We start from the raw sequence: 13,026 nt of genomic DNA on the forward strand, positions 1-13,026 counted from the left end.
TAGCTCTTCAGTCTGTTAGTTTAGTCCCTGATATAGGTTAATGAACATGAGTGGCTATTTTATATAACTGTGCGGCTAAGGTGGAGTCAGCAGAGCTATTGCTAGCACTCAGGGTGTGTTACACAACTGTAATATCAAAGCCAATTCATTTGACTTTTTTTTTTTTTTTTTTAAATCTTTTATAGTGTGCCGGTCAAATAAAAGTCCGTGGGTCTGTCTGACGTGCTCAAGTGTCCATTGTGGAAGGTGGGTACAAAGTCTTAGTGTGCAAATCTTTTAATCAGACCTTTACCTTTTTCCTTTGTTGCTCAACTCTGAGGAGTTCATTCAAAATTTTCCTGAATGCCTTTATAATTCCCTGAAATAAACCTTTCATGATCTCATTTAACATTGTGTGTTTATACTGAACACACTTCTTTGCTACCTTATGAGAGTCCAGAGATTATACTCAACATCTTTTTTTTTTTCCAAAAGAAAAGCGTACAGTGAATGGGATTGCTCAGCTCAAAAAGTGCCTGGAGAACTACTAATTCAGTGGATTATTGCAAAGTTCCATTCAGTAAAAGATGTTTCTATTGTAATAAGATTAAACCAATAAACATTCTTGGAAACCCACAAATCCAAAATTGGCACAGGTTATTTTAAGAAAAATAGCAACTGTCCAGCTTAGACAGAAAATACCTTAAATGTAGTGTAGTTTTGGAACTAAGTTACTGCCATAACATATAAGGACTAGCTACCACCAGAATTCCTTCAGAGTACACCTGGTTTTTGTCTGTCAAAGAATTTGTAGAGGAATGATACAGTCAATGCTGTTATTTATATGTCAGGATAATTGTAGAAAATCTGCTGCTACGTAAGTGTTTGAGATGCACATATTAATGAGAATACAGTTAGTGTTGACACTTAGACAGTATCTGAGATGTGAACATGTTTTCATCTGCAGGGCAGCATCTGTGCTGGTCTGCTTTTATTCTGGAAAAGCATCATAAAACTTAGTGACTTTGTCTTTTAAAATGGGTTCAATAAACTCTAGGTTTTGTTTCTTTGATCTGGCTAGCAGTAAGTGCCACAATTTTAATAACGTCTCTTATTGAGAGTTTTCAGCACAAAATCCTTTTTTTCACTTCTTATTTATTCATTTATTTTATAAATTTATACTGGGTGAGAGCTAAGAGAAGGGGAGCTACTTCATGTTATGTGATGGTGTGATATAAATAGTTTGGAATATTTTACTTGTTACCGATTTAAAAAAAATGTTATTGCTGTCCACATATGACCTTTCTTGTGTGCAGTTAGTAGACATTGGGTCAGTTATTTATGCAGTTTGTTTTGACTTTTCAAACTGCTCTCATCCTTAGAATGGAAAATAATTGAATGAGAAAAATGTAATACACCTTGTAATGGGAGCACTTTTGATCATGAAAGCACACAGCATATTCTTCTCTTCAGATAACGTTTGAAATTAAAGAAAGAGAAGTAGAGCTTTTCAGATCTTCACTTGAAGTACATCCCCCAGGTTAGAGTTGGGAACATTACTGACCATGTTATAGCAGCAGAGCATTTCTGGTGGGAGCATAGCTTTATAAACCTGTCATTTGCGCTGTTAGGCAGAAAACCAACACCTGCAAGCACAACTGTCTCATTCAGGTTATGACATAATTGCTGCAGGATTCTGCCAGTCCAGCGATGTTGGAAACCCTGTGCCTTAACTAGCACAGCTGCGTTAGCAGAATTGTTTACACCTGCATGTGAGAACAAGTGTAGAATACAAAGACCTTCATGTGGAGCATGTGCTGAGTTCCTACCTGTTAGCATTACTGAGGTCAGCAAGCAAGACAGGGGGAGGAGGAAATTCACCTGAGGTCTGGCCGTGCACTTCTCAGTGTTAATGATTTTCAGCTGGTACTCAGGGCACTTGCATTTGTAATGACCCTTTTTTAATTAAAGATGCTTAATTTTCTAGATCTCAAATTTTGAGCGTGAAAACGCTCATTGTGTCGGCAAAAGAGCTGTAGGATTTTAGATTTCTTTTTCAGTTATGTGACCCCACGCCCTAGAGCCTTTCAAATTCATGAACTTTATAAAACATAGAATGCTTCAATATTAAATTGTGCTGCAGCATGGGAAAGCTTAGTATGGATGTGCTTTCATACGGGGGTCAGCACACTGTTAAAGTGTGACATGATGAGTGCTGGGTAGAGAAAAAAGCAGAGCTGTAAGAAAAGTATATGGGAAAGCAATATGGAGGACTAACCACATTACAGGTATGGAAAAAGGGAGCTAGTAATTTTCCCAGTTGTGAAGTCTGTTCAGGGCCCAGATCCTGGGATTTGGTACAAAGATGCCAGTTTGTGGTTGCTCTGAAGGAGATGGAGAGATTAATTAGGACAACGTGGGAGAGTAAAGGGGTAAAAAGTTAGAAAATTCAACCAATGTTTTCACACAGGTGAATTGCCTATTTTAATGCCTATATAAATATTGGGTGCTTATTAGGCTGCCTTTTTTCTTCTTATTTTCAATGAATGTTGGTTAAGTAACTGTTTAAAACTATAAGACTTTTTTTGTTATTCATTTATTTTAGATATGTGAATGGCCATGCAAAAAAGCATTATGAAGATGCACAGATTCCTATGACCAATCATAAGAAAACAGAAAAACAAGAGAAAGTTCAGCATACTGTGTGTATGGATTGCAGTAGTTACAGTACATACTGGTAAGGGTTTAAACACTGTAATTTGACAACTTTTTACATACGAGAGGGTGAAAACTTTAGACTCTTGTGAAGCATTATATTACACACATTTCTGAGCACTTCATCTCTTGATTTCCAGACCTGGCTGTTTAAAAACAGTTATGAAATAACCCTCTGCTTTTGCATGTGTATTGTAGCGCTGGTTGTGGCTAAACTCCTGCCTTTCAAATGACTGAGCAGAAACTTTTTGAAATAAATGCTATTTATGTGGTTTGGAGTTGCTTCTGTTTGCTTTGGGGTATGTTGAGAACCTAACCTTTTAATTGCAAAAGCTGCTGTTTGGTTGTAGTTACTCCTTCCATCAAATTGGTAAGCCTTTCACATATCCTTTATTTGTCAGAATATCAGAAAGTAAAGTAATACACTATAGTTCCTGCCCAAGAGATGTGAACTTGAGGTGTGTATGTGTGTGTTTTGTTTGGTTTTTTTTCCAATATTACTTTTTTCTTCACTGTGAAAGAAAGGCTTCTTTCTTTTGGAGATTTGCTGCAACCTGCATGAGTTTAGGAAAGTGATGGATCCTGTTGGGAAGCAGCATCAGCTCTCTGGCAAGATTAAGCAGCAGAATCACAGAAGTGATTCTTTTAACAGAAGAATGGCCTGGACTGATTTATTATCAGTTTCTTAGAGTGAGGTATGAGCACTGTTTAGGGAGATCTAATAGTTATGCTGGTAATGTCGGGGATTCCCTATCTTCCTTGTTCCTCAGACAGCAAAGACTCGAAGTCTATTGAAAGCAATGCTTTTGTGCATTCAGCATCTTCCATCCTCCTCACCCCTAAGCAAAACTGTTGACAGCTGCTTCCCCATTTCCTGTAGCTTCCTGGTTTCCCATGTATGTCGTTACTTGTGTGGTGTGGCAGCGCAGGATTTGAACAGGGCAAATCTTGGGGTAATCCGTGTTACGCTTTTGTAACATTACTGAGTGTATAGCTCCACTGATGAGTATTTTGTTCAAATAATTGGGTATCTTTTGTGTACTTCATCAGGAAAAAACCTGTTTGCTGAAGTTTGGGTGTCCAGTTTTATGAGGAATACTTCTGTAACAAATATCTTTATCCCCTGCAAGTAAAATCACATTTAAGTGGTTTCACCTGAAGAAATTTTGTTAGGAGCAACTGAAAAATTATTCAGATGGTGCATGCAGCTATAACAAAAGCTGTATGGATGTTAAGCATAGAAGAAAGGTTTGAGTAGCTTTGTGATGTACGGGGATTTTGCTTCTATTTACATTTTATTTACATGACCATCATTTTTATCTGCTCCTATGTGAAAACATTAGAAAGCATAACATTTTTCTAAGTGATAATAGGCACAGGTTACCAGCATTGGAACAGCTGTGGGAAGCTAATTCCACTTTCCCGATTAATGCTGTTAACAACTGAGTTCTACATTGTGGCTTTTTGTTTTGTTTTGTTTAAAGTATGACCTGTCTTCTGGTCACTCTGAAGGTAATAATGTGTGGAGGAATTTTAGCAGGCTATTTGAAGTCTTGATTATATCTCCATTTACTATGACAAATAGCATGCCCAACCTGCTGGGGCTGGATGAGTTACACTAGCAAGTCAGAGCACCCTGCTGACCTTATCCCAAACCCAATATGGGCATTGCAAAATGGTGACAGCCAAACTGAGGACTATGGGATCTGTTACTGAAACAAACAATGCTTGTGAGGAGCAGATAGGTACGCACTTAGGAAGCTCACTGGTGTTTCACAGCATATTTGTGGTAGGACAGATTTAGCGTGTGATGTCTTTTCTGCTGTAATTGAAGTAGAAGGCTGAGTCATCTATGGATGAACTGGAACTAATTGTAGAGAGCTTTGCCTTGGGGAGTTCCTGTTCTATATAATTCACTAGCAAATTATAACTCTCTTGTGCTAATGTGAAGCTGAACAAGTTTCAAAAGCAGTGTATCTTTGCTTTCACTTAGGATATTTCAGTTTTTTCCTACTTGATAACCAGAAAAAAATACCTGGATTTGTTATTGCACCCAATTTTTTCAGTGGAAATGAGCTTAGATGAGTAAAGATGAAGCAGAAAGGATTCAGACCAACTTCTGCCCTTTATTTCAGACAGTACTGTAGGGGCTGCTATCAAATAGTGCTTGCCAGTTAAAGCAAATAGTTGAGTGAATTTGAGTCATAAGTAGCTACTGTGGAGATTAAATTTTGAAATGTTATTTGTCAGCTTCTTCAGTGTAGACATGAATCCAGTAGACAGTGCTATGTTTATCCAATGATAGTTTTTTTAAGTGAACTTTTATTTAAAGATTAATATTTTATGCTAGTGATGTGGGCAACCTCAGTAATTTGAAAGTCAAGAAAATACCATCCTAAGACTAATTGAATTCTAATTCTACTGTAAAAATAATGCAGATACTTTGATGCAGTGCTGGCTTTTATGTTTTTATTTACAATTTTGTTTACTGCACAGAGTTGAGTAGAATACTCTTGTTCCATTTTTATCCTATGGATCCCAATTTACTGTGTTCCTTAGCTTGCATGATAGTAGCAGTGAACAGGCCTGTATGGGCTCTTTTCTAAGCAGAAGGCATTTAATCCTTTGCTTTTCTTTGGCTATGTCATGAACTTTCATGCAGTCATGAGAGCACAGTCCAGGGTTTGCCTTAGCTATTCTTGTCAGTCCATGGGGAAGAAATAATATGTGACTGTTGAAGCTACCATGGTTTATTTAATTTTGCTTCTAGTTCACATGCAATCTTGCTGTAAACCAAAACCAGATCAAGCAATCTCCTGTAGTTGCATTTCAGCGTGCAAGTCTAAGTGTGTGTGTTTTCTTCTACGTGATCACAAGCTTTCAACATAGCTTTGAAAGGAAAATGTTTCAGTTCTGGTAGGATGGTGGTTAATTTTTATTTTTTTTAATCTGAGATGAGGTTTTTATTGTATTTATGAATTTGGTAATGTTTTGAAAAATACAGGCATGCTTGAGGTATTAAGCATTGGGCAGCTAGCGCTTTGCTTTCTAGAGGGTTTTGATCTTTCTTCTATGTCCTCCTATTTGCCTGTTCAGTCTCCACAGTGGAAAAGTTGAGAGAATGTTAATTTTTTATTTATTATGAGAGTACAACTCTCTTCTTGATTCTTTGGTCACTTTTGAGACAGTAGATGGCAATACTAAATCTTCAGACTGAATTGTTTGAGACCCTAAGCACTGAGAAAAAGACTCCTGAATTCCACTTTTTGGAGATAATCGGCCTTTCAGTTAGTTCTAAAGTACTAAGCGCAAAGAGTTTACGAGAAGAACAGATCTTTCTTCTTGTCAAGCTGTCGTATGATGCTTTCTCCTGCTATGGTAGTGGTTGTTCTTCTGTGCATGAGAAGTAAAACGATACTTATAAGAAGCCTGCTTTTAGAAATAGGTTTCCTGAAAGAGGACTCTTGTAAATTTGTTTTCTCTGTGCTAGTGCACAGACAGTTGGTTAGCATAGAAGAAGAAAGGCTCCCCTGTTTATGTATTTGCATAATATGTTTCCCGTGTTCATTTAATCCCAGACACAACTTGCAGATCAGATTTCTGACCCATTAGCCTCCTTGTTATCTCATAAAGGAACATGGTTGTGCTAATGTTCCCCCCCCCCCCCCCCCAGGCTGATGTAAAAATAACAAAGTGCCAAGGACTTTAAACAATTCTTTTTTAGTCTTTCTTTTTGTGATGGTGGTTCTATTTAAAAAACAGACTTACTGTGCTAGCACATGAGCATCCGAAAATGCATTCTACAGTGGAAATTAAAGAAGGTAAAAAACCCTTTATCAAGACAGTAAAACTTGAGTTCTTAGTTTACTCATATATAAAGTGTTAGCACAACTAAGGAAACTTGGATTTTCTTAATTTTTCTTGTCCTGTAATTCTTCAAATCCAATCAGGGCTTTTAAACATAGCATAAAATTCTGTGACCTACTGAAATGGCCAGTACTAAGCATAAGTGTTCCCCAGAGCAGTGCATACATTCACTGGCTTGCTGCCATTTTAGCAGCAAAGGAGGCCAGAAAAGACCAGGCCTTGGAGGTAGCAGAGGTGCTAAAAATAGAAAGTGTATAGAGAGGAAAATACTGTGCTAATCCATATAAGGGACCCTCCCCGAAGTATAGGATTTGTTCTGTACAATTGCTGTTAAAAGCATATTGTAGAACTGCTGTATGCAAGAAGGTGTATTGTTAATTTGTGATAATCCTGAGGATCACATATTAAACATCTGTTTTGAATGTCAGCTTCACATATAGGGAGTAATCTCTCAGCACTTCACCTTCAAGGTGTGTAGACTTAGCAAATTTTAAGCTATTAAAGCATAAACTACTTCCTGTGCTGTTTACTTCGTTTATCCAAAATAGATTAGTAGTAGTGCTGTTATTTCTAGTAGTAGTGCTGAATCCTCAGTGTTTCAAGGGAGGTGATTTAAAAAACCTGCCCGTTAAAAAGAGAAATAGAAAAAGCTTGTCTTGTTTTTAAGAGAATCTTAAAATTACTTTTCCACTGTTGCAAGGACCCTGACTGACTTGATTTTATTCCTTCATCTTGGGGAAAGTGCTAACGTGCGATTTTATGTAAAGATGTAACTGGTATGTGAGATCAGACTAAAAATAAGGTTAACATGATCTTTAGGGCATGGGAGCAAGTGTTAAATCATCTTTCAGCCATAAGTTGGCTTAGAGGCTTTCAGTGAGCTTGCATCTGCTTTCATTCCCTGTTCATAAATGTTAGTAGCTACACAATTAGGGTAGCAGTGTAATTGGGCTAGTATACCTGGGGGTGTGGACACCCTTGGTATTGAGGAGGAGTCAAACTGTGCTGTATCCACCTGCACCATATTTACCTCTCACCAAAGCTGGCCTGGGTAGTTTGTTTCTGATGGTTGTCCTTGAGGTGTGGTGTCCTGTGAGAGTGGCAAATGCAGGAACACTTCATTAGGTAATTGTAGGTGGCTGATAAAGCTGAATAGGACTACTTAAAACATGGCTGAAAAATAAGCATGTTTACAGACTTCTTCCCCCTCCCAAACTAATTAGGTCTGTGGCAATCTTTTTTTTAAAAAAAAAAAGTGTCTGTTACTGGCAATAGCTATTTTATAATTTCTAGATCTTGCTTAAGTATCCATAACTGCTGTGTTCAGTGTTTGGAAATCCTGAGAGTCATATTAATTTCTCTTCTCAGAGGCAAAAATCAACAGAGATCCTGCACAGACTGGTCATACAGACTCCTTTCAGTGGCAAGGGCCTTTACTTTCTCAACTCTGTAGTCTCCTCAAGAATATCGTGTTTGAATTAACACTAGCAATACTGTTGTCTTTGAACTACATCTCAGATTTATGCACAAAGAATGTTGTAAATTCCAGCTGTGCCTGAAGTCGATAGCTTCATTAACTTAGGAAGCATGGAACTGCTCCAGTAGAGGAGTAACCTGAGACGATGAGGATGTATTTTGCATTTGAGTCAGTCCTGTGCCAAAGGGAAAGGAGAGAATAACTACTGTTCTGATATTAAGCATATCCAAAGTAAGTTAGTTTTCTTCACAGGAAGTGTTCAATTGTCTGCCAGAATTTGAAGCTGGAATTCGATGCTTCACAGTAAGCACAGGGCTGATAAACACTGCGGGCTCAGACCTGAGTTACCTTTGTGGGATGTGGGGGAAGGGAAGTTGTGACAAGTCTCTGCTCCCTTTTTCTCGCAGTGTTCTCAAAAGAGCTGCTGCAAGTGGTGTTAAGTCTTTTCTTACCTTCCTGTTTCTCATGCCAGAATACGGGTTATGTAGTTCTTGAGCTAGCTCTTGGCTAACCCTGCAAGAATACTGTGAAACGTCATCTGCAGCTCCCGAGCACAGCAGTAAGACTGCCGCTCCGCTGACTGCCTCCTTTGAGAGAGACTCGAGGAGCTGCACAGAATTCTTGGTTTACTGACGTGCAGGTGTGGATTCTGCAGGGCTGGGCTTCCTTACTGACTGCAGCATTTCTGTTTCTTGGTTTTAAGGGATTTTTGTCCTTCCTTCCCCTCCCATTTCTACGACCCTGCCCCTGTATACAGGTGTCATCTTTCCTTCACAAATGGAAGAAAGAGCATGGGTAGGAGGGTCCACTTCACTCTGGGACTCTATTCCTCCTTTTTGTGAGGGCAAGAAAATCAAGGGATTTAAAATACAGCAAAGCAGCAGAAGTAATCCCATCTTGCAGCGGTGTTCTCCTTGTGGCAGTTTTCTTTGCTACCCTCTCCTTTCATTTCTTCAAATCGACATGTGCACAAGTACTCAGAAAAACAGTGAAATAAGGTGTGGGGTTTTTTTCAGCCTTCCCTAAAAGACCCTTCTTCCCCGCCTTTAGAAATGGTCTATAACCTTTGCCTTTGTGCACTATATGAGGCGTTACAAGCCCACAGTTAGAATATTAAATTACAATGAACATCTTTGCTTCCTGGGAAATGTGAGATTTTTGTAGAACATTATAGGATTGTAGACTTTAGTAACCCTTGCTTCTGCTGAGAGGCCATTTTGATTTAGCTTCACTTTACATTTGCTTTGAGGCAGTGAGGGGATCAGCTTCTCTCTCTTTTTGAGCTCAGTTACTTACTTTTGCATACTGAAAAAGCTCAAAATACTAGCTTAAGTTTTATAAGAGTTTCTGTATATATAAAAACTATATGAGAGATTGAGTGATATTTGTGGTTAAAGCACGAGGTGCGAGTTGCCACAGACTTCTGGTGTGACTTTGGACAAATGTAATCTCTTAGTTCATCTTCCCTGGTCTTTTTTCCATAGCAGAAAGTTTTACGTTATGTGTGTATGTGTTCAGCACCTCAGGTTTTAATGATAGCTTTACAGTATTAAAATAAATTAATTTATGCTATACATTAATAAAAACTTTGTATTCTGTTTACCTGATGTCAGTTGATCTTTTCTGATAAATCTTCTATGGATTGTGTACTAGTGCTGCTTTTGGTTACACTGTATGTTTGAATTTTTGTTGAACTGGAATTCTGCATTGGGACAAGCAGTAAATCATGCTTCTGGTTTCTAATAAAGAACGGAGCTAGAAGAAAAAACATGTAATAAGGTAGTGCCTGTACCTTCTCTTGCTATGGGGTAGTTCTCAGAGGGAACCAAGCTCAGTTTGTAGGTGTTGTGCTCTCCTGTTCCCCTCATAATCTTCCACTGAATCACTTCAGTGCTTCCCGCATGTAGGCTTGCATGACTGTTTTGGAGTACTTCATTGAAATCCTTTGCACATTCTGATAAATGTTTTTCTTGCAGTTATCGCTGTGATGATTTTGTAGTCAATGATACCAAGCTGGGCCTGGTACAGAAGGTCAGAGAGCACCTACAGAACTTGGAAAAGTAAGTAGTTTGTTTACATCCAGACTGCTTTGGGTGGACTTGTAATATTGCATCATTTAAGTGGTAATATATGTATATACTTATTTTATATATCTATTTTGGTCCTTCTGTGTGTGTGATACTGTGTACGTTTAAATATCCTTTTCATCGCTGAGAAGCAGAGGTGCAGAAGAATGCATTTGGCTGATCTCGTATGTTTTGTTTCTTACACAGTGAATCTTGTAGAAGCAGTGTACGGTAATACAGGAATTTAGATATCGATTAACTTTCTTGCTACCTAGCCAATAATTACTGTCTTTTTCCATACAAACAGGAGAGAATTTTTAGAACAGAATCATAGTTTTGTCAAAACCAGAATAAGTTCTGGAGCAGAGAAGTTGAAGTGAAAATGCAGGTGGAAGTAGTCTTCATATTAATTGCATAGTTTGGTTTCCTTGGAAATGGAAATGAACTTGGAATTGTACAGAAGAGACATGTTTTTCCTCTGCCTTTATCTGGTGCTGTTCCACTGAAAAGTAGATCATAGAATCATAGAATCATTAAGGTTGGAAAAGACCTCTAAGATCATAGAGTCCAACCGTCAACCCAACACACCACGCCCACTAAACCATGTCCCTAAGCGCCTCATCTACTCGTCTTTTAAATACTTCCAGGGATGGTGACTCAACCACTTCCCTGGGCAGCCTGTTCCAAGGCCTGACCACTCTTTCAGTAAAGAAATTTCTCCTAATGTCCAACCTAAACCTCCCTTGGTGCAACTTGAGGCCATTTCCTCTCGTCCTATTGCTAGTTACTTGGGAGAAGAGACCAACACCACCTCGCTACAACCTCCTTCCAGGTAGTTGTAGAGCGCGATGAGGTCTCCCTTGAGCCTCCTCTTCTCCAGGCTAAACAACCCCAGTTCCCTCAGCCGCTCCCCATCAGACTTGTGCTCCAGGCCCTTCACCAGCTTCGTTGCCCTCCTCTGGACACGCTCCAGCACCTCCATGTCCTTCTTGTAGTGAGGGGCCCAAAACTGAACACAGGATTCGAGGTGCGGCCTCACCAGTGCCGAGTACAGGGGCACGATCCCCTCCCTGCTCCTGCTGGCCACACTATTTCTGATACAGATACAGATCTTACAGTCTTGTGTGATGCAGATGCTGTGGCCAGTGCTAGATAGCAAATAGTATTTTCACAGTTTGCTTGGAAATCTTATATAATACTAAGTAGAAGTACGTGTGCATACAGTGCTTCCAAATATATTTGAATGCCCCAGAGTTCAAATAGGACTCCTGCCAAGAAATGGCTGTGATTTTGGGAAGTCTCTGGATCGTCCCTGAGTTAAGTGTGTCACTTACTCTGTTGGTAATATTAACATTTTCATTATTTTCCATTCTCTTTTTGATGGGCTTCTCAGGTATGTAATGAGATGTAAAGATGTTTAAGCATAATGATAAGTGCACATTAGTATTTCAGAAATGTCCAGGAGATCTAGCTCTTTGGGAGGTAAATGATACCGTGGAGGCTTCCGTTGTGTGTAATGACAGTTTTTGAATGTTTGGAGGGCTTTTTAATTAAAGAAATGGGGGGGGGGAGGGAACAACAAACCAAAACTAAAATCTGGAACAAGTTATGATTTTGCTATTAGATTAGAGAGAAGTCATAAACTTAGAATTGAGGGGCCACTTAGAATTCCAGTGATGTGAAAAAGAATATCTAATTGGTTCTTGTAACTTTGTATTAGTATTACACAAATGTTATAACCTCATATATTTTTAAGTAAGAGAAGTCAGCTATAATACATAAGTGTTAGCACTCGAGATATTTTTGATTTTTGGTAACTTTACTTTGTCCTAATTTTTTGAAGTTGTCTTTCTAAAGGCTTAAATGATTCTTTTCACAGAAGTATTTTATGGCAAATTCTGTATTAAGTATTCCTTTGATTAAGGAAAAAGATGAATATTTTAGATGAAAAGTAGCATGCTAGTAAGGCCACTTTTCAGGGCGCATATTGTAGCATGCATAACTTAATGCAATTAACTCAGACATTAGTGTTGAAAATGGGATGTACGTCTTCTCTGAGGGAGATGCAGTCTGTTTTAAGACTATGAAAAGCACATGTTGCAATCGGGAATCTCTTTGCTGTCTTAATGACAACTGATGGCAGATGTAATCACAGTGTTAAGCATTAGGATGATTATCTGTTGTCCATTTCACACAGTATTTTGATTTATAGTAAGTAACCTCTTTTAATTACTTTCCAACAGTTCAGCCTTTACATCAGACAGACATAGGAAAAGAAAACTATTGGAAAACTCATCTCTGAACAGCAAGTTATTAAAAGTAAATGTAAGTACAACGGATCGGGTACAGTGAGTTTAAAGAGTTTTTTTAAACTCTTGAGGCTTATAGTTGGCCTAGACTTGAAATACAATCAGTTACCCAAATTCTGCTTGGTGCACTTTGTGTTATCTCCTGATCACACACCTAGAAGAGCCCCTTCTCACGAAAGAATGTTTGATATTCTGCTGCATTTCTGTTGACCTAGACTTTGAGCTTCCCTGTGCTTAAGAAGGGTTTTGTGTCAAGACAGAGCTTCAGGGCAGTTTGAGCTTGGTGGGATCAGCGAAATCAGAAGGAGCTAGTACATAAGGGCTAGACATAAGACTTTTCTGAGCAGACAAGGAGTTTTTTGTCATCGTCCTTTTTTTTTTTTTTTTTTTTTTACGGTGCAGAAGGCAGAGAAGCAGGTGCACTGTTTTTTTTCTAAGGGAATAAGAGAGTAATTGTTAGGAAAAAGTAAAAAATTTTAAGAAATTTTTCAAAGAGCTTAGTAAAACTTGCTTTCAAAAGGAACTGCAGACTATTCTGAAAGCTTTTCTCACTCTCATTTCTCATCTTCCTGCTATTTTAACTTCACATCTGCAGAATAGCACCCAGGAGAGG

The 13,026-nt window shown here is 38.5% G+C and overlaps 1 protein-coding gene across 7 annotated transcripts in view; it reads left to right on the forward strand.

The window, feature by feature from the left end:
- The window catches only part of USP3 (ubiquitin specific peptidase 3), a 47,473-nt gene that overhangs the window by 17,964 nt on the left and 16,483 nt on the right, over positions 1-13,026 (forward strand). For all 7 annotated transcript variants that reach the window (XM_075160353.1, XM_075160350.1, XM_075160355.1 and 4 more), the window contains exons 2-5: positions 186-246; positions 2,585-2,716; positions 10,015-10,098; positions 12,348-12,429. In XM_075160353.1, coding sequence (XP_075016454.1) covers positions 186-246; positions 2,585-2,716; positions 10,015-10,098; positions 12,348-12,429 — 359 coding nt within the window. The remainder of the gene's footprint in view (positions 1-185; positions 247-2,584; positions 2,717-10,014; positions 10,099-12,347; positions 12,430-13,026) is intronic.

This window comes from Calonectris borealis, chromosome 11 (assembly GCF_964195595.1).
Source record: "Calonectris borealis chromosome 11, bCalBor7.hap1.2, whole genome shotgun sequence".
NCBI lineage: Eukaryota > Metazoa > Chordata > Aves > Procellariiformes > Procellariidae > Calonectris > Calonectris borealis.